Consider the following 20868-nt stretch of genomic DNA (forward strand, 5'->3'; position numbering starts at 1 on the left):
ATAAAATCAATATTGTTTAACTCAATATTTTTTCCATTGACTTCTTTTTGAATTAATCCCTCCATCATTTTTTTCCCACTCATTTGGACTAATTCCACAGATTAACTTAGAGATAGGAGAGTGATTGGAAAATCAGCTTTCATAGGTGGGTCTTTGTACAAGAATTCTTCATTTATTCAGGTATCTTCAAGAATAATATATTCTTCATTAGTGATTGTTACAAAAACAAAAAACCCCTGCATTTCCTTAAGCATCAACACCTTTTTTTTCCTTTATGTTTCTTTTCTTTCATTCTTATTATTAATGGTGTTATGTATAGAAATCTTTAAGAATGCGTTAGGCTTTCTATTTTTTATTAATATATCATGAACACAATTTAGCATTTTCTTAATGGTATTAGAATTATTGTGGTATTAGTCATTATTATGCTGCATTCTAATCCAAATCTATAAAACCTTTACAGTTTTAATAACTATGTATAAATACAGAGATCGAGATGGATTTTCTTACTTATTTGACACTGGGCGGGCAGCAATTTCTCTAAGCCTTGGTCTCCTCACAAATAAAATGAAAATGATAATTTGCCTGCCCTCTCAGGTTGCTGGGAGCATCAGGCAGGGTAATGCTGCCTCATACCAGGAAAGGGAAGCTATGATAGGTATGATTATTTCTTTTTCTTTCTTTCTTTCTTTTCTTTTTTTTTTTTTGTCTTTTTGCCTTTTCTAGGGCCGCTCTCGCAGCATATGGGGGTTCCCAAGCTAGGGGTTGAATTGGAGCTATAGCTGTCGGCCTACACCAGAGCCACAGCAACTCGGGATTCGAGCTGTGTCTGCAACCTACACCACAGCTCACAGCAATGCCGGATCCTTAACCCATTAAGCAAGGGCAGGGATCGAACCCGCAACCTCATGGTTCCTAGTCGGATTCGTTAACCACTGAGCCACGACAGGAACTCCCAGGTATGATGATTTCCATCTTACAGAGAGGAAAAGTGAAGCTTATCTGTTTAAATGACTACTGCAAACCACAACCTTAGTAAGAAAAAGGACCAGGACTCAAATCTAAAGTCTTCTGTCTCCAGGGCCAGCCTCCGCTCCTATAAAATCCACGGCCGTGAGAGGAGCTATTTATACACACGTTAAACAGTCCACACAGCTGTGCTTTTATAGTTTTTCTGCTTCTCTCCTCACAATCAGGCTTGTCAATGTCATTCACTGACGACAGTGGTGAAAATAAATGAAGCTTCAGTTCAGCTTCGTTGAATTGAATTGAAAGACCTTGAACTCTCCTTGCTGCGCGTTTAGAGCAGCCTCTTAAGCGCTATGTCTACTTCTACTGATACGGAAAGTCAGATGCAGCCTTCTTAAATTTTAGTGTAAGACACGAATCACTAGGTTCAAAGGGAGGTCCCAAGGGCTCTGATGAGGTGGGCATGCTCTAGCACAACACCCTGAGCTACCTGTATCTGCCAATCGTTTGCTTGCTTGCCAATTCTCAGCTGTGATGCAGTCAGCAGAGCCTGCCAAAGCAATGATCGAGAACCACATCCCAAAGCTAGAAGGCGGTAGAGACGATCAAATCTAAATCCCCAAGTCAACCAGACTCCAAAGGGAAGAACCACGCCAAGCTGACACAGCTGGTCAGCAGGAAACCAGGACAGAGATGAGATATCCTGAGCGGGCTCCTGCGTCTGAACAGAATGTAAACGCACAAGGATTTGTTTCCGTGCTTGGGGCTTGTGAGAGCAGGCAGCTGGGATCTCTCTCCTCTGCAGTTCTGTATAACGCCCGTCTGACCTGAAAAAATATTTCCAGGGTTTGCGTGGACCCACAGAGTACTGACCAAAGCCCTGTCTTCCCCAAATGCAGGGTTAGACGCAGGAACGGCCAGAGGACAGAGGCAGTAATATCACAACCCACTTGTAAGACTGCCAGTCCCAGGGCCTTGAACAAAAGTTTTCTGGGTTTTTCTCCCAGGCCCGGAGCTCAGAGGTTCATTGGAGAAATAGGTGATTTGCCTTCTCTCTGAAAGTTCCTTTCAACATGGAATAATAACAATAATCATCGTCACTTATTAAATATTGAAAATGTGCCAGGCACTGTGTTCAGTGTTTACTTGGATTGTTTCATATAATTCTCCCAACAACCCTAAGAGGTAAGTCTTATTATTCGCCCCATTTTTCAGAGAAGGAAACTGACAGCCAGTGAAACTAAGTACATTTCCGAGGTCACAGAGCTGCAGTGCTATTAGTCGTCATGGCACGGTGCCGAGTAGCCAGACCCACCTCGTGCTGTAATTTGGTTCCTGACACACGAGCTGACCCACACGGGGCCGTCCCTCTGTGTCAAGGACCTGCTTGGAGGTCCTTCATTTAAGCTGGGACATGGATGACTCTAGTTGGACTAAACACTCATTCTTTTTTATTATTATTATTATTACTACTACTATTGCTTTTTAGGGCCATACCTGTGGCATATGGAGGTTCCCAGGCTAGGGATAAAATCTGAGCTGCAGCTGCCGGCCTACACCACAGCCACGGCAACATGGGATCCAAGCCACATCTGCGATCTCCACCACAGCTCATGGCAACACCGGATCCTTAACCCACTGAGCGAGGCCCAGGATCCTGCCTCATGGTTCCCAGTCGGATTCATTTTACCGCTGAGCCACGATGGGAACTCCAAAACGCCCACTCGTGACTCTTTCCTCATCAAACTGTCTAGTCAGAGGGAGGCACAATCAGGAGAAGGCAACTCACTGGTGATGCCGGAGGGCTCACCAGAAACACAGGATGTCAGTGGGAAGTTTGCGAACGTCCCCACCCCGAGCTGAGCTCTGCCCCATGTGTGACACTTTCAGGATTTAACAAAATACCAGAGTGACTGTCCATCTGGTTTGCGCAGGAGAGGCCCAGTTTATCCCTGTTGTCCCCCTGCTGTTCCTAATAGTACCCCTTTCCCTCTCAGAAGCACCCCAGTTTGGACAATGAAGGGTCTATAGAGAGGGCTAAGGTGCACTCCAGTCCACTCTGGTCAAGCATTTGGGGCCGAGGTCTGTATCTTCCTGAGGCTCAGCCAGAGGGGATAATGCAATACCTCTCCTGCCAGGGCCATCTCAAGGACCAGGGAGGTGATGTGAGCCCCAAAATGTTCTGCAAATGCTGGTTGCTATTGCTTTATGTCTGTTTGTTTCTTGGGGGTTTTTTGGTTTTTGTTTTTGTTTTTTGTCTTTTTGTCTTTTTTAGGGCCGCACCTGAGGCATATGGAGGTTCCCAGGCTAGGGGTCGAATTGGAGCTGTAGCAGCTGGCCTACACCACACCAACGGCAGATCCAAGCCATGTCTGCGACCTACACCACAGTTCACGCAATGCCAGATCCTTAACCCACTGAGGGAGGCCAGGGATCAAACCCGCAACTTCACGGTTCCTAGTTGGATTTGTTTCTGTTGCGCCACTACAGGAACTCGGCTGGTTGCTGTTGTAATTCACCTTTGTGGTCCCCAGAAGGGCAGGGGGTCTTCTCTCTGCCTCTCTGCCAGCCTTGGTGGAAGACAGACAGACAGTCAAGTGACCACCGTCCTTCAGAGCAGGTCGCTCAGGCCTGGAGAGCCCCTGTCTAGATGGTGCCCTGTGGGGCCATGGCAGGTGTCCTGTCGCCCCACCCCGGCCCGCCGCAGGCCGGGCAGCAGGGGGAGCAGACACCCGTTCCTCTGCTCGCAGGCCATTCCCAGACAAGACCCTCCCTCTCTTCCCACAGGACCTAGAGGAGGTGCTCAAGAGTGAGCTGAGTGGAAACTTCGAGAAGACGGCCTTGGCCCTTCTGGACCGCCCCTGCGAGTATGCTGCCCGGCAGCTGCGGAAAGCCATGAAGGGCCTGGGGACAGACGAGGCGGTGCTCATCGAGATCCTGTGCACGAGAACCAACAAGGTCAGTCCAAGCTGAGCCCTGGACCGGCCCCGGGGCTGCGTCCACACGCCCATCAGAGATGGTTAGAGCCGCCAGAAGGGAAAGTCCTCCCGCATCCCACCCACGGGATGGGCAAGTGTTGGGCAGAGACCTGTCCGCTTGGCTCACACTAGAGAGACACCTCTTCCAATCTCCGATCGTCAGTCTTGGTGTTGCTGCCCCTGGCTTGACAGAATAGGACCTTCCAGAAGAGCTGTGTCAGTCAGCTTTCATTTTTCTAAAGAGATGCACGGTTTCGCATGCAGGAAGAAAGTTCTGGCCTGACTTCGCGGGTCTCTTGGCACAAACAATGAAGCAGGCGGTCCAAGTATGGCTGCGTCTGGTGTCAAGTGCAAGAACGAGGCGGGGAGGTGGGTGGTGCCGAGGAGATCCCAGTGGGCACCCCCAGGGCTGCCACCGCCTGCCAGAGGTTTCTGTGTGCTTCTGTCAGCACACCTCTCCCCCTGCACCATCTCAGGAGCTGAAAAGAACATTCGTTAAGGCCCTCACAGAAGCCCATTCATCTTTGGTTCCAGAACCCACCAGGGCCAAGGAATTCATCAAGAGCAAAGAGGGTCCACAGATCATTATCTGAAGACCCTTCCCTCTTCCATGATACCCATCGTGTAGAAGAGGGAGGCCCAGTAAGGAAAATGCCAGAAAAACCTAACATTCTTGAGGCTTCTGGGTGGGAAACAGAAGTCGTGGTTGGAGCGGACAGCAAGGAAAAACCACAACCGCGTCCTGGCGCTAAAATGCCATTTAAGCCTGGAGTGCCGATGACCTGAGCTGGTTCCTCCTGCTCAGCCTGTGCTGTCAGGCCATGTTTCCCGAAGTATCGTCATATTCCACACTGCAAAACCCTTCCCTCCTCACCCCTGGACTTCTTTTCTTCCCGCAGGATAACAAAATCCCTCCACCTGGGCAGTTTCCGATTAGCGTGCCTTAGAGGAGGCAGCGCTTGCACAGGAGGATGGCATCAATCTGTCCAGTAACCACCCAGCTTTCCTTAATATTCCTCTCCTTTCCACAAGTACCAAAGTCCCAGCAACCGGGCATCCAATATCCGAGCAGCCTACCTTGGCAAGAAGGTTAATTTGGGTCATGCTTTTTCTAATCTCATTTGTCCACATGTGGTTCACCCTCAGCCAAGTTTCTTTCAGGTCCTGGTCTCAAACAATGAGCACGGCCTTTTTTTTCTTTTCCAATCAGCTAGATCGGACGGTAAAAAGAAGAAGAGCAGGCAGAGAGCAGACCCCGGGTTCAGGCAGGTCCTGGGAGTGGGCTGGAAGGAGGAGAAAGCAGACGGGCTGCAGAATCACAGATGTCCAGCCCCTGCCTGCTTTCCGCTCCCTCCGTCCACCCTGGCAACCTCAGCCTGGCTCCTCACCCTCTGCTGCCCCCTCCACCTTCTCCCACCACTGCCCACTGACTTTCCTTTAAAACAGTTTATGGGAGATGCTGTGGGGAAACGTCTGCTCTGACACACTGCTCGTTCAAGCGTACACCGAGGCAGCTCCCAAGTGGGCCAATCGGCACAAGCCACCGAAACAAACAGCCCTGCCTCATTTTAATAAACAGACAGCCCTGCCTCGTTTGTTTGTTTGTTTGTTTGTCTTTTCCCCTTTTCTAGGGCCGCAACAGCGGCACATGGAGGTTCCCAGGCTAGGGGTCCATTTGGAGCTGTAGCCACCCGCCTACACCAGAGCCACAGCAACGCAGGATCCGAGCCGAGTCTGCGACCCACACCACAGCTCATGGCAACACCAGATTCTTAACCCACTGAGCGAGGCCAGGGATCGAACCTGCAACCTCATGGTTCCTAGTCGGATTCGTTAACCACTGAGCCATGACGGGAACTCCCTGTTTTCATTTTTAACTAAGGAGAATGTAAGCTAAGGGACTCCTTCACTAAATCAGAAAGAGGAGGACAAATACCACATGATATTACTGATACAGAGAGTCTAATACATGACACAAATGAACCTATCTACAAATCAGAAACAGACTCACAGACAAAGAGAACAGACTTGTGGTTGCCACGGGGGAAGCGAGTCAGGGGGAGGAATGGACTGGGAGTTTGGGGTTAGCAGATGCAAATTATTACAGATAGGATGGGTAAACAAGGTTCTACGATATTCAATATCCTGTAATAAGCCATAATGGAAAAGAATATACACATACATATAACTGAATCACTCTCCTGTACAGCAGAAATTAACACGACATTGTAAATCAATTATACTTCAATACTTTTTTTTTTTTTTTTTAAAAAGGACTCCTTCATAAAGTCAGGGGCTTGTTCCAGGCCTAGACCTTGACCTGTCCGGATGGCCCCTCTGTATCGGAAAGGAATGCTGTGTCCAGAGACAAGCTCCTGCCTCTTCCCTTTGCATGTCTCTGCCTATCTTATCTATTAACCCCGCCTTGGAATATTGATCTTTTTTTTATTACCTTTCCCAGGAAATCATCGCCATTAAAGAGGCCTACCAAAAGTGTAAGTGACCTTTTGTTCTGACTTTAGATAAAGAATGTTCCTTCCAAAATACCTCTGGGAAACTAAATCTGCTCTCTCTCGTCCTTTTTTCTTCTCCAAAGTATTTGACAGGAGCCTTGAATCAGATGTCAAAAGTGATACAAGCGGAAACCTAAAAAAAATTCTGGTCTCCTTGCTACAGGTAAGCGTAAAGAGGTCTTGCCTGCTTTGGGATCGTGAGATAAAGCCCTTGGCAACTTGGCACCACGATGAAAAAGGCGATATAGATAATAAACACTTCCTAATTTTATTACAAATGTTATCGAGGGACTGTCGACATGTGTCCCGTCAGCCCAGCTATTGTGAAATTATTCAATGGCGATTTTCGCCATGATCACAAATCTGCCTAGTTATTTGCAGTTGGCAATCCTTTTTTTGTTAATGAGTTATTTCATCAAGCATCATCAACTCACTTTGCCAGTGAGGAACCCCCAGGTGTAGGTAAGACATAGCTCAGGTGCAAGAACCAGCCCAATCTGACCCCAAGCCGGGCCCTTTTCATGACACAGCTAACTCCAGGACTCAAGGAGTCTAAGCCAGGCTGCGGGGAGTTTGGCCAGGAAAGCAGGGCTTTCAGAACTGGCCCTGCGTAGGACACAGCCCCCTGGCCTCCAGCCAGATAGCATCTGCACTCTCATTGACACAGCCGTCTTGAGGAGCTTTGTGGGCTTCCTCTGTTTCATTACTCTGCTGCTGGAGAGACCGACAGCAGAGAACACACGGAGCAGGCTTCAGCTGTAGCAGGAAGAGTGTGTGAGTGTTCTCCCGATTCAGAACAAAACTGCCACAAACTTAGCAACCTAAGCAGTGCAGACCTATGATTGAGCAGTTTCCGCGGGCCAGGAGTCCTGTCACAGGTTAGCCGAGTCCTTGGCTCAGGGTATCTCCAGGCTGAAATCAAGGTGTCATCCAGGCCTGCTATCTCCTCTGAGGCCCCGGGGTCCTCTTCCGAGCTCACTGGCTGTTGGCAGATTTCGGTTCCCTGTGGCTGTGTGGCTGATGGCCCTCGTTCCTTGCTGTCGACCAGAGCCCACACTCGGCTGGTAGCGGCCATCTGCAGCCCCCTGTCATGTGGCCCCACAGACAGTGCAGAGCACGGCTATTTGGTTTCCTCCAGGCCAGAGGAAGCACGTCTCTAACTTCTTCCATCTCTCTGACCTTTTAAGAGCTCACCTGATTGGGTCAGGCCTACCCCAAAGAGCACCTTTTTTGATGAACTCAACTGATTAGGGATCTTAATTACATCTGCAGACACACCCTTTGCCATACACGCAAAACATGATCACACGAGTGATATCTCACTATGTCCATAGGTCTTGCCCACAATCCATGGAAGGGGATTAAACAAGGGGGTGGGCCGTTGAGGTCATCCGAGAATTCTGCCTGACACTCAGGGCTTAGGTGAGACCTCAAACCTTCCATGACCAACGTTCAGGGCTCTTCAGGACTGAGTCCCTGAGAGGCAAAATTTGATATTTTGAAAGGAAGACTCTTAGCATCTCAACGGACTCATTCCAGGGGACATCAGGATGTCGCTCAGAGGTCAGTGGGGTTTCTGAGTGACCCTGGTTGCTAGGAGAAAAAAAAAAACGTACAAATGTGTTGTCGCAGAGGCTACTCTGTTCATCAGTTGTGCCCAAAAGATGGCAGCAAAGAGCAGCGCTGCCACTTTGCCCGGATGAGTCCAGCTTCCGGCCACCCCTCTGAAGCCACCCGTCTTCTGGGACTTGCCCTCTTTGTGTTTTGTGGTCAAGCAGGAACTCAAGTTCACAACAATGTGTGGACTTTTCTAGGCTAATCGTGAAGAAGGAGATAACGTGGACAAAGACCTCGCAGGTCAGGATGCCAAAGATCTGTATGATGTAAGTATGCAGACGTGCAGTCTCTGCAAATTCTTTTCTTTTTTCACGAACAGTACTTTCAACAAAATGTTTCTTTCTGGCATGTGAATTGGAATTAATTGGGAAATAAGTATGATCTTTAAAATATTTGTCATACATACAGTCTTCGTGTACCTAAAAGAATTGTTCCTATTCTTACACCCTGGGGATAACCACTTTAGATCTCTTCTGGAACGCATGAGGGTATAAATAACATAAACAAATATGTGAGGTATACTTGTGGGCTAGAAGGTGGAAATACTGAGGCAATCAATGCCGCTTCTATTCAGCACACATTTTATCATTCCCGGTAAGGGTGACTTGGTCACAGCTCTATACATTCAGTCTTTTTTGCAAAAAGCTTTTTCAAAGTGTTCGCACTCTGCCGTCTAGGCAGGGGAAGGCCGCTGGGGCACGGACGAGCTTGCCTTCAATGAAGTCCTGGCCCAGAGGAGTCACAAGCAATTACGAGCCACCTTTCAAGCCTACCAAGTGGTAAGTGATCCAGCACGACGGCAACTGAAACCGACTCTCAGGTTATTTCCAAAAGAGGTCCAGATCTGAGGTATGGAACTAGGAGGGTCTCTTACAACAGAGCTTCTCATCAAGGGTCGTTTTGCCCCTCCCCAGACCCCTCGTGGCTCATCGGTTAATGAGCCCAACTAGGATCCCTGAGGATGTGGGCTTGATCCCTGGCTTCACTCAGTGGGTTAAGGATCCGGTGTTGCTGTGAGCTGTGGTATAGGTCGAAGATGAGGCTCGAATCCTGTGTTGTTGTGGCTGTGGTGTAGGCCGGCAACTGCAGCTCTGATTTGACCCCCCTAGGCTGGGAACCTCCATATGCCATGGGTGTGGCCCTAAAAATAAAAAAAAAATAAAAAAATAAAAAATTCAGCCTCCAAAAGTTAAATAAGATGTATGCTTACTATTTATATGCTAAGCCTACAAATGTTTGCTGTTATTATTATCACAATTTACAGTTGGGCTAACAGTGCCTGCCTACCACTTCCCAGAGACAGATAAGGATAATACCTCCGACTACACTCCTGAAAAGATGTGTATAAATCACTTTTATGCAATTATTTTTTTAATCTAATCATTTTAAGCCAACAAAGCTGAGTTATCTATTTCAAGGCACACAGTGGTTTGCCCTTCCCTGGAAGTCAGTCTTTGGTTGTAAGAAGTCCTTTGTGGAATATCAGATTTTTTTTTTTTTTGTCTCCTATTTTATATTTGCGGATTGCTTTTAACTATTCAAAGCACTTCTGTGCCCTGTATCTCATTTCAATTTCACAACAGTACTGCAACTCTAACGTAGGCTGAAGGGCCACTGTTACCCACAATTGCTGGACAAGGAAAGTCTGTTATGAGTAAGGAAGCATCTGTAACGTATCAGGACCACACAGCAAGTCAGTAGCAGAAAGCGGATGAGAACTCCCAAGATTCCCCAGCCCCAGCTCCTACCTCGGCTTGAGCTGGCTGCTCCTCACTCAAAAGAGCGTTTCCCATGTGTTGCCAGCAGATGAAAAGACAATCAAGCTTTGGAATTTTATCATTACTGTATATAAGCCTTTAGGGGCCTCTGCTTTCAAATCGTGCCCAGAGTCAAGATCAAAGGCAGCTGACCCTGCACTCCCCTGGCCTCTGGGCCTGGAGCTGTGTAGACTAAGCTGGAAGACTCCTCCATGACCTAGACCCTCTTCCCATAAGACTAGGGGCCACGGAAGGAGTTTCTGGGGTGGCTGTCACTGGGAATCACTATAGAAACACATACATGTGAGTGTCTATGTGTGTATCTGTGTGTGTACATGAACTACTGACTATCCAAGGACACTCTCTCAGCCAATCATTCTTGAAACTAATTCCAAAACAGCAGAATCAGGATCTGCTTGAGAATATGTTTAAAATAAGAATTCTTTGTCCCCATCCTGGATCTATGAATCACATTTCCTGGGGCTGGGGTCCTACAGTCTGCGTTTTAATACATCTACTAGATTCTAATGCATGCTCAAGTTTAAGAAGTCTGCTCTAGGCGACGAGCTACCTGGCCCTGGACAAGTTATTAAGGGTTTTGTGCCTCCATCTCCCCAACCATAAAATAGGGATAATAACAGTGCCTACTTCACAGGTTGGTAAGGATTAAATGAATTAACAGATTTAAAGCATCTAGGAGTTCTGTCGTGGCTCAGCCATAACTAACCCGACTAGTAGCCATGAGGATGTGGGTTTGATCCCTGGCCTTGCTCAGTGGGTTAAGGATCCAGTGTTGCTGTGAGCTGCAATGCAGGTCATAGACAAGGCTTGGATCTGATGTGGCTGTGGCTGTGGCTGTGAGGTAGGCTGGTGGCCACAGCTCTGATTCAACTCCTAGCCCGGGAACCTCCCCATGCCGTGGGTACGGCTCTAAAAAGACAAAGAAAAAAAAAAAAAAAGATTTAAAGCATCTAGTGCCTGGGATACAATAGGTGCTTGATAAACATTAGCAATTGTTAGGAGGCTCTCTGTGTGAACTATTAACATCAAAAATCAGACCTAACTCTCACATGGACAATAAGATAATCCATTGATCTGATGATTCCTTACATGAAACCAGCTCTAAAATGCTACCTATTCATCCGTTCCAAAAGCCTTGCTGGAACATCATACATCCTGATGTTTATCACGGATTTTTAGAGTTCACTCAGATCTTAGGAACCTGGCTCCATAAATTTTCTCATGGTCTCTGGCTCAAAGCACCAAGATGCTGGGGTCAGATCCCTGAAGTGTATTATATGGTGTAGGCTCTCCTGACTTAGAGCTGAATTTTAATGTTTGGCACCAAAAAAACTCAGGTTTTGGCCCTTGATTTGTCCCCCAAGCCTGAATCTTAATTGCTGACACTCTCAGAAATCCAAGCCCAAGCAACAAAGCTTCCCTAACTCTGCTGCATCATCAAAGATCATTATCAAACCCAAGTCTACCAACGATGAAAAGCTTATAGTTATAAAGTCCCCCAAACAGGGCTCAGTATAAATCGCGGCTACACATTCCCATGGCCCAGGTCACTGCCCCCCCCCCCCCACGAATCTCCCCACTTCTCCCCTCTCCTTTAAGTGGTTCCTAAGCCCGATCCAGAGCCTCCACCCTTTCACTGCTGTAGCCAAAGCCAGAGTCCACAGGGTTCTGCTGTGGGCATGCTGTCAATCCTGCGGCACTGTCTGTTTGTTTGTTTTATACTTGATTTAAATGTTCTGTCAACTTCTGTACAGCAAAGTGACCCAGTTATACGTACATGTATATACGTGGTTTTTTTTCACATTATGCTCCATCATGCGCCACCACAAGTGACTGGATATAGTTCCCTGTGCTATACAGCAGGCTCTCCTTGCTCATCCACTCCAAATGCAATAGTTTGCATCTACTAACCCAAAACTCCCAGTCCATCCCACTCCCTCCTCCACCCTCTTGGCAACCACAAGTCTGTTCTCCATGTCCATGAGTTTGTTTCTGTTCTGTAGATAGGTTCACTTGTAGGGCACTTGTTTTAAAAGAAAAAAAGGTCTCCCCTATTTTTCTTCTCTCTCTCTTTTTTTTTTTTTTTGTCTTTCTGTCTTTTCAGGGACACACCCGCAGCATATGGAGGCTCCCAGGCTAGGGGTCACATCGGAGCTGTAGCCGCCAGCCTACGCCACAGCCACAGCAACATGGGATCCAAGCCCCGTCTGTGACCTACACCACAGCTCAAGGCAATGCCAGATCCTCAACCCACTGAGCGAAGCCAGGGATCAAACCTGCAACCTCATGGTTCCTAGTCAGATTTGTTAACCACTGCACCACAATGGGAACTCCTCCCCTATTTTTCTAATAACCTCCTCACAGGCAGGGCCACCTGGTAAACCAGAAGCCTTGGAGGCTTCTTTGGAATCCACTCTGGCCATGTGTTTTTGTGCCGAGATCAGAAAACCTGATTTTGTCCAAAGAGCCCCCAAAGAATTAAGTGTCCCAGTAGGTGAGAAGCGTGCCATTTGCAAAGGAAAGTCTCAATAGATGGGGCCAGGGAATTGTTTTCCATCTGTGTTCAATGAAGGCCTTGCGGTGCCTTGGTGGCTACCAGGAGGGGATGAGGGCAGGAGGTAGGTAGAGGTGAGAGGGCAGGGCCATCTCACTGTATTATGTGAATAGTGCCCCCTAGAGCTGGGCATCAAGGAGACTCTGAGACGGCGGCGGGAACCTGACACTACCTCCGGCCAGGGCTGGAGTAAGAAGCCCATCTTCCCCCTCCCCCATACAGCTCTGCTTTCCTGCTTTTATCTGTCATGTGAGCGGATGCCCAGAAAATTAAAAACACGGTTCTAGCCCAGTATTAACAATAAAAACAGAAAGTCGTTTAGTGTAAGGGTATTTTTTCATTTTTTTCTTTTTTTAGTAAACACAGACCTGTGTGAATACAATGTCCTCTTGAAATTCAATCTCAGTCTACAGAACAACAACCCTGTTCATGGGAAAGTGATAGATAGCAGTTTCTTCTGAAATACCAGCTCCCACATCAAACCACAAAACAGCTGAGAACAGCTCAGAAAGGGACAAGACTGAAAGCCCCCCACCCCAACCCCCTCCTAACCTAGATCCATGACACAACAGACCAACAAGCTTGAGATCAAAAGTGTCATTAAATCTGAGCCCTCCTCCCCCCACATCTATTGTGCTTGCATCACAATGAATATTTTGTTTACCAGTGTTTCCAGAATAAACTACATAGACTCCACTGGTGTGTCCTCAAAGGCCCCAATTATTTATAGGCTCACAATTGTGTCATAGCCTCAAAAGATAATTTCTAAGAAAGAAGTTTCAGTGTTTCGAAGGCTTAACTGCATTTTGCAAACCCGACCAAAAGTCTCCTTTTTTTTTTAATACGCCTGCCCCGAGCTTGTCCTTGCGGGAAGCATAGTCACGATTTACTCTGAACTTCAGCTTCTATAAATATTTAGAAGGAGATCTGATGTATAAGGCTGTGAAGAATGATACTTGAGCTGGGGGTGAATGTAAGATCATTTGGAGTCTCCCCAGAGGGAAGGAAAGCAGTGTTTGACAGGGTCAGCCCCCCGTTCCCAGCCCAGGGAGCCCCACTGTATCAGAAACTTTAGACCACGTCCTTACCGTGAAGAGCCTCTATTCATGTCACCCGAACTGCAGACGCCCCAGTCTCGGTCCACAGCAGAGGAAGGTGTGGGAGGTGGTTATAACCACAGCTTCCTGGAAAACTGAAAATGGAAGGAGTTTTTACGAACACACAGGAGACTCAGGTACTATACAAACATAAAGAATATTCCTATAGTATTTATTCATTGTCTTTCCACTCTCTGGTCTTACAGAGGATGAAACTGAGGCCAAGGAAGTCCTATCCATTAGGGGTCAACTTGGGACTGAGTCGTTGGCCATGAGAGTACCCAGTCCAGCGGGGGAAGCCAGCCCCACCCCAGCATAGGATAAGGCCAGAGAGGAGTTCCAAAGTTCCTTTGGCCCTTGGGACCAAATCTGAAGAATCTGGTGCTTTTTGTAGAAGAACAAGCCTCAAGTGCACCAAGGCCAAAAGCCCAACATGGACTAACATTTGGTTTTGTCTCTCCAGCTCATTGGCAAAGATATCGAAGAGGCCATCGAGTCGGAAACGTCAGGAAATCTGAAGAAGGCCTACCTAACTCTCGGTAAAGCAAAGTCAGGAAAGCCCCTGACTTAGGCCGGGCTCCCTGGAACCAGAGATGGGGGTTTGCGTGCAGGGAGGTTTCAGGGAATAGTCTGGGGAGCCACACACTGAAGCTGCTTTGGGAAGGGAGAGAATGAACGTGATGCAGCTGCAACAGGAGCTCAGTTCCCCAGGGAGCCCTGAAGCTGGGATTCCAAAGAGGAGGCGAGGGGGCCAGGCCTTGCACCCCACACCAGCTGGCTGTACCCAGGGAGCATTTGCAACCTCGGGGAAGGCAGCGTCCTCCTTGGAGGGCAGTTCCTGAGAAGGGCCTCGGCTGCAAGCAGCCAGCAGGTAGCACCTGGCATGAGTGCCTCGGTCCTGAAGAGGGCCTCTTGGCGGGGGGGGGGCACATGTGCCCCAGCATCCATGACAGTCCCACAAAGAGCGTGGGTCCCCGAGAGCATCTGTCAATAGCCTGGGACCACTGTCCAGTCTCAGGGGGACACACACTCAAAAGTAGCCAGGTTCCAATCCACGAACAAGTTTTTGCAGGCACCTGGTGGCTTGAGGGTGACCTTTTCCACTCAGTTCCCTTCAACGCTGGAATGAATGGGGTCTGTTTAGAAAACGAGGGGAGGGAGACCAGATCGTGAGGGTGCCAAGCAAATACCAGGATCTCCCTCCCGGTGTTGCCCATAGGCAGGAAATAGCAGAGAGATGGGCACAGGGCTGTGTCTGGCAGGCTCCTTTTTCCTTCTTGCAAGCCCAGCGGGGGAGGCATTGTCCATTGTCCACGCTCCTGGGCAAGGAGGCCAGGCACCGTCCCAAAGGGCATCAGAAAGGGAGAGAACATCCCCAGAACCAAAAGTGCGGCCCCTGGAAGCTCAAAAATGCCCCCTCACTGCCAAACTCTTTAGTGGTTTTTTTTTTTTGGATGGGATTTTTGGGAGCAAAGTCAGCATTGACGCTTTTGTCTTTTAATCCACTCTCACTTTGCATTCAAATTAGCAGAACTTCTACTGTGATACAAGACAGAGGCCTAAACATCCTTCATATCACTCCTGGCCCACACTGGATACACAGGGACAACTGCCCTTAGGGCTTGAAGGATGAGTGTCTTAAGTAAACAGAGAGATCTACTCATGGCTCTGTACTTGCAGAGTAAAAGAATCAGGAAAACACCAGAGTTCACCCAGAAGACTAAAATTAATCCTTATTAATATTAAGTATTAATGGTAACAAAACCATTCAACCCTCTGACATTTCCTTAGCACCAACCTGGGCCAGGGACTGTGGGGATCAGAGGTAAATAGGTCCGGTTCCTTCTTAAGAAGGTTCAAGTCCATGACAGAACACACACAAGTCTTCAGCCTGGGCTACAGTAAAGATAAAAACAAAAACAGGAGCTCCCATCATGGCGCAGTGGTTAACGAATCCGACTAGGAACCACGAGGTTGTGGGTTCAATCCCTGGCCTTGCTCAGTGGGTTAAGGATCCGACGTTGCCGTGAGCTGTGGTGTGGGTTGCAGACACGGCTCGGATCTGGCATGGCTGTGGCTGTGGTATAGGCCGGCAGTTGCAGCTCCGTTTTGACCCCTAGCCTGGGAACCTCCATATGCCATGGGTGCTGCCCTAGAAAAGACAAAAAAAAAAAAAAAAAAAAGGCAAAACCAAAACCAAACAAACAAACAAAAAACCAGCCAGTATAAGGCGTGTACAGAGGAGGGAAAGGACCCAACCCTGCAGCTAGGGGTCATGAAATGCAGGAGTTAGGTGGACTCCACTGGTACCAAGTATGAAAGAGATTAGAGGAGTTCCCATTGTGGCTCAGTGGTAATGAACCTGACTAGTGTCCATGAGGACGTGGGCTTGACGCCTGGGCTCACTCGGTGGGTTAAGGATCCAGCGTTGCCATGAGCTGTGGTGTAGGTCACAGACACGTCTCGGATCTGGTGTGGCTGTGGTGTAATCTGGTAGCTGCATCTCCAATTCAGCCCATAGCCCAGGAACTTCCATATGCCGCTAGTGCAGCCCTAAAAAAGAAAAAGAAAGAAAGAGATTAGAAAAGACCTTGAAAATCAACCACACAGAGAGTGGGACATGACTTCCTGACTATGTTCTCTAGACAGCCCCCACCCTCCTCCTGCCTAACTCAGAGAGAGGCCAGTTTGCGGCTAAAATGGAGAAGGAGCTGCTATCAGACTGCTTGCAGCCTCTGGAGCCGCACTTCTCAAAGTGGGGTCCTCAGGACCACCTGCACCAGAATCACCTGTAGGGAGGCGGGTGACAGTGAAGATTCCAGAGCCCCACCCCGGGCTGCCCAACTTAGAACTTGCAGGAATGCAGCCCGAAGCCAGGCATTTACCCCACGTGATCATCTGAGAACCCCCTGCTCTGAAGGCCAGAAGGAGCAAGAGACACAGCAGGCTGGCCGGCTGCCCTTCCTCCCCAGGCCGCCACAAACAGCTTTGTTCCCACATCTTCCCCAGCGAGCCCCATCCAAACTGTCAGGGGTTCCTGCGCAGCTCACAACAGAGGTTGTTCACCAGGCCTAGACTGTCCACGGGAGAAAAGCTGAGCATTTTGTTCCCAAAGTATCAGGAAGAAGGAACGTGTAGGGATGCGACACAGGGACATCATGCAGACAATTGCTTCCACATCAGTTAGTACGAACGCACAGGAGAGGGTCCTTGGGAAAACCCTGTGAGGCCACAAGCTCAGAATGTCTCGGCGGAGGGGGGGGGGATCACCGTGGGTCTCAAAGATGCTACTCCCCAAACTGCCAGGTTCACCTCCACGACCACCACCAATCCAGCAGCTTTCAGATTCGAACCCCTGAGTCTGGGCTTTACCACTGACACTCTGGTGGTCTCCACGGGACCTATAAATAGAGATAGACCCCCCCCGCCCCGCCCCCCCCCCCCCCCCCCCCCCCCCCCCCCCCCCCCCCCCCCCCCCGCCAACCTAGACTCTGCTTTCCTAATTCTGTTCCTCCCTCTTCCTTCTAAGAATCAGTCCTATGGGCAGTTCCCTAGAAAACAAGAGTTCTCATTACAGGACAGAGGAAGGATGCGCGTTCCACACTTAGGCTGAATTTCTTGCTCATTACTGATCGCGCACATGGAAACTGTTAAGGGTTCTAGGTAAATGTGGACAACGTAAACTGTAAAGGGTTGATTCCCCCCAAATGTCAGTCCTGAGGGATCCACAGGAGCCTGGGGGGAAGGGAGAGGAAGAATGACTTATTCCCAGGACTAGAGATGCTCCCTATCCCATGACTGGTGGAAAGAAACCGTACTTCATTCATGGGTGGACTAGATCACACTTGACTCATTTCAGTCTCAGGCAGGGCCAGAAACGAGCAATGAGCAGCATCACGGAAAGGCGCTCGGTAGACAGGGTCTAACATTTCATCAAGCCCACATCCCAGATCACAAACTAAGAAGATTGTGGGGAACTTGAAAAAGAGGCAGAGATGAGGCTCACGAATAAAACCCAGGGAGAAGCAACAAAGGGAAAAGGAATGATATTTAGCACCGACAAGCCGGCCGCAGTCCAAGTGGCCGTGTCTTTAGGATGATGAAGTTTTATTACCACGAGGTTGCCGGCCAGTCTGTATTTCCCCTCCAGACCAGACTCTGGCATCGGAGATTTCATTTAGAAGTGAGACTCCTGAGCTCTGGAGGGAGAGCCTGGGGTTAGAGCTCCACAGAGCTCTTCCTCCTCCAAAGGGTCCTCAGGGGACAGGAGAGGTTCTCCGGAGTCGGAAGGGGCTTGGGTTGAAGAGTCTGGGTGCCCTGACCCAGGGACCCTTCCAGTTGCCCTTCACTGCGGCGGGGAGTCCGCCCCTTCCAAACATCAGCCCCAGATTCAGTCCCCTCCGAGGGCGGCCAGGCGACACTCTGGGCCAGCTCCGTTCCTTCCGAGGGTCTCTGTGTTATTCACGAAGACGCACATGCCTCCCGTTGTCTCTGCTTCGTCCTGCCCAGTAAGAAGTGCCCGGGACCTCCAGGGCTATTTTGCGGACCGTCTGTACAAGGCCATGAAGGGCGCGGGGACCGACGAGGACACGCTCATTGACATCATTGTGACCAGGGCTGAGGTAAGACGTGCTGGGCTGCTCCTCCTTGCTGCGCCACCACTGATGGCAGCCACAGGCCATTTTCACGAAGGGCCCACGTCCAGAAAGTAAAACAGAGACAGCCCTTGCCTTCCCAGACTTTGTGGCAGACATTGTGCTGGGCTTCAATCTGTCTCTTTTTACAAAAATAAAGGACCGATAGCAGCTTCTGTTTCTGTCACCTCTGGCTCTGGAGAGCTGGTGGTGGGGTGCAGAAGGGACCTGGAGGGGCCGGTCCGGGTAGGGCGGCCCCATGGCAAGGAAGATAAACAGACACACTACAAGGTTAGTGATGGACAGGTCACCCAGCAGCAGAGACCACGAGCAAGTGATTTCCTGAATCCTGAGCCAGGCCTTTATTTCCTTAAACACACACCAGAAATACAATTTTGCACAAAAAAAACCACATCAATACAAGACAATATTTCTCAATTTTTTTTTTTTTTTAAATCTTTTTAGGGCCGCACCTGCAGCATAGGGAAGTTCCCAGGTTAGGGATCGAATGGGAGCTGCAGCCGCCGGCCTACACCACAGCCACGGCAACACCAGATCCAAGCCGCGTGTATGACCTACACCACGGCTCACAGCAATTGCCGGATCCCCAACCCACTGAGCGAGGCCAGGGATCGAACCCATGTCCCCATAGATACTAGTCAGGTTCTTAACCCAACTGAGCCACAACAGGAATTCCTGTTTCTCAACCTTTTTAAAATTAGCGATCGCCCCACGAGGGGGCCTTTGTCGACTCCGTTTTTTCCTACTGGACACTCCCCTCTGAGAAACATGAACTCAGCATGGCACGCACTATGGATATACGTAGTTACTCTTACACGAAAAGATTCAGATTTTTTTCACCCTCTAAGCACCCCTTTTTACCCCCATTGGGAGCAATATCGCCCCACTTCGAGGATCCATGAGTCTAACACAGGGAAAGGAGCAGCCAGAAGCTTGGGAGCAGCTGTCAAGACTCATACTTGGAATTCAGGGCCACCAAGAGAAGGAATTAGAGGATGGGGGACATGGCATTTCATCCACAGCAGAGAAGCCTTGGGGAGTCAAGTGGAACTGAGGGCTTGAAAACCACAGCCATCTTCTCTCAAAAACATGCTAAATGAGGGGGAAAGATACCAACCCACATGCTGGCCCCCAGCTTTTTGATAAATAATACTTAACATGATGCTGTTTTGAAATATAACTTCACAACACGATGGCTTTTTCGTTTTTACTTCTATTCCTGGAATTTCTCCTCCCCCTCTTTCTCCTCTCCGCCTCCTCAATTCATATTTTTTTCTTTCTCTCTTAAGGCCCCTTTTTTCCCCTCCTCCTCCTCTCTCCATCCTCTAGGCTCTCCACCACTGTCTTCCTTTTATTTTGGATGCTCTGACTCACTCTCTTTCCCTCACCTCTCCAGGTCTCTGTCTCTCTGTCTCTCTGTCTCCCAGGAACTCAGGACCCTAGCCAGAGTCTCCGAGACCCTGAGACCCAAGGAGCAGGTTGGCAGCAGAGCCCAACAAGCATTTTAAAGGCCCCAGGGACTGGATGGCTCCAAGAGCTCCTCAGGATGCCTTGTTTACTCCCATCTGGCCCATGGAGTGTTCATTCCAAGATGCTCTGTCCATCTCAGTACTGACCACAGGTCCTGGGTCACTCCACATGGGGACCAGTCTGTCTGAATGGGCCCAGCCAGACATACTGATCAGAGCCCTAATCCCCCAAAGCTGCCTGGTACTAGAACAGAGCCTCACCCATCCCGGCCCTGAGCACCCCCCCCCCTTCGTGCCCCTCCCCCAGCCAAGCAGCCTGGAGCCATCGGAGCAGGGGACACACCACCTGCCTGATACAGCCCCTCTCCTGCTCAGCATCCACTTCCAACAACTCCTCCCTCTCCCACTCTCTCCTGCTCTCAGCTTTCTCTCTCCTGTTCTAACTGGGGCAGGAGGAAAAAAGGACCAGAAACTTGAGCAATGGTTTGTGGGTTTGTCTAGAAAGCAAGATTGAGTCCAACTGAAAAACAACAAGAAGACTAAAAGACAAAAAAAAAAAAAAAAACCCTTCTGGTTAAAGTGAGCTCGGTGCTTCTTTTATGAGACTCACTATGTTCTATCTGGAATTATATCCCTCTGGTGCAAGTATTATCTCCTTTACTAGGTTGTAAGAGACTTTAGAGCAGAATAATCCTTTTACTTGTTTTTCTTCTGAGTCCTTTCCCCACCTCCAGCACCTAGGTTTCTCAAGCTTTTCAAAGAATTACAGTTGACCCTTGAATGACATGGGTTTGAATGGTGTGGGTGCACTCATAGGCGGATTTATTTCAACAAACATAATACCTGTAATTTCCTTTTATGGATCTTTGAGTTAACTTAGTGTGGGGGAAAGCTTGTGTTCAATTAGAGATCACAATAGGCAGAATCAAAACAACAAGGGTTTGAGGCCTGATTCTGTCCAGACTATTTCAGCTCCCTGACCTTGGGTGAGGCATTTATCAATTTCTTTGTTTTTGAGGCAGAGAGAGCTGGACGCGGATTCTAGACAGGATGTGGGCAGTGTCGCTAACTCCTGTATGGTCAAGGAAATTGTGGATTCAAAATAAGTCTTACAAATTGATGATGATTTGAATTGTGTTGCTGGCACTAATATCCTTGCCGATCAGGATATAAGAGAAAAATAAGGCTTCATTTCAAACTGTGTTGACAATTTTCATTTCTTTTTCTTTCTTTTTTTT

At 48.8% G+C, this 20868-nt stretch overlaps 1 protein-coding gene and 1 long non-coding RNA gene across 3 annotated transcripts in view; one reads left to right on the forward strand and one right to left on the reverse strand.

Moving 5' to 3' along the window:
- ANXA13 (annexin A13) overlaps positions 1-20868 on the forward strand; it is a 57889-nt gene that overhangs the window by 34479 nt on the left and 2542 nt on the right. For both annotated transcript variants that reach the window (XM_047783308.1, XM_047783309.1), the window contains 7 exons: positions 3757-3927; positions 6409-6442; positions 6544-6623; positions 8275-8343; positions 8755-8856; positions 13970-14045; positions 18016-18128. In XM_047783308.1, coding sequence (XP_047639264.1) covers positions 3757-3927; positions 6409-6442; positions 6544-6623; positions 8275-8343; positions 8755-8856; positions 13970-14045; positions 18016-18128 — 645 coding nt within the window. The remainder of the gene's footprint in view (positions 1-3756; positions 3928-6408; positions 6443-6543; positions 6624-8274; positions 8344-8754; positions 8857-13969; positions 14046-18015; positions 18129-20868) is intronic.
- Positions 4200-20868, reverse strand: part of LOC125129050 (uncharacterized) — an 84696-nt gene continuing 68027 nt past the window's right edge. The window contains exons 2-4 of the long non-coding RNA XR_007135403.1: positions 13498-13601; positions 5025-5230; positions 4200-4426 (exon numbers count right to left, since the gene is read on the reverse strand). This is a non-coding gene — a long non-coding RNA (uncharacterized LOC125129050). The remainder of the gene's footprint in view (positions 4427-5024; positions 5231-13497; positions 13602-20868) is intronic.

This window comes from Phacochoerus africanus, chromosome 6, assembly GCF_016906955.1.
Source record: "Phacochoerus africanus isolate WHEZ1 chromosome 6, ROS_Pafr_v1, whole genome shotgun sequence".
Taxonomy (NCBI): Eukaryota; Metazoa; Chordata; class Mammalia; order Artiodactyla; family Suidae; genus Phacochoerus; species Phacochoerus africanus.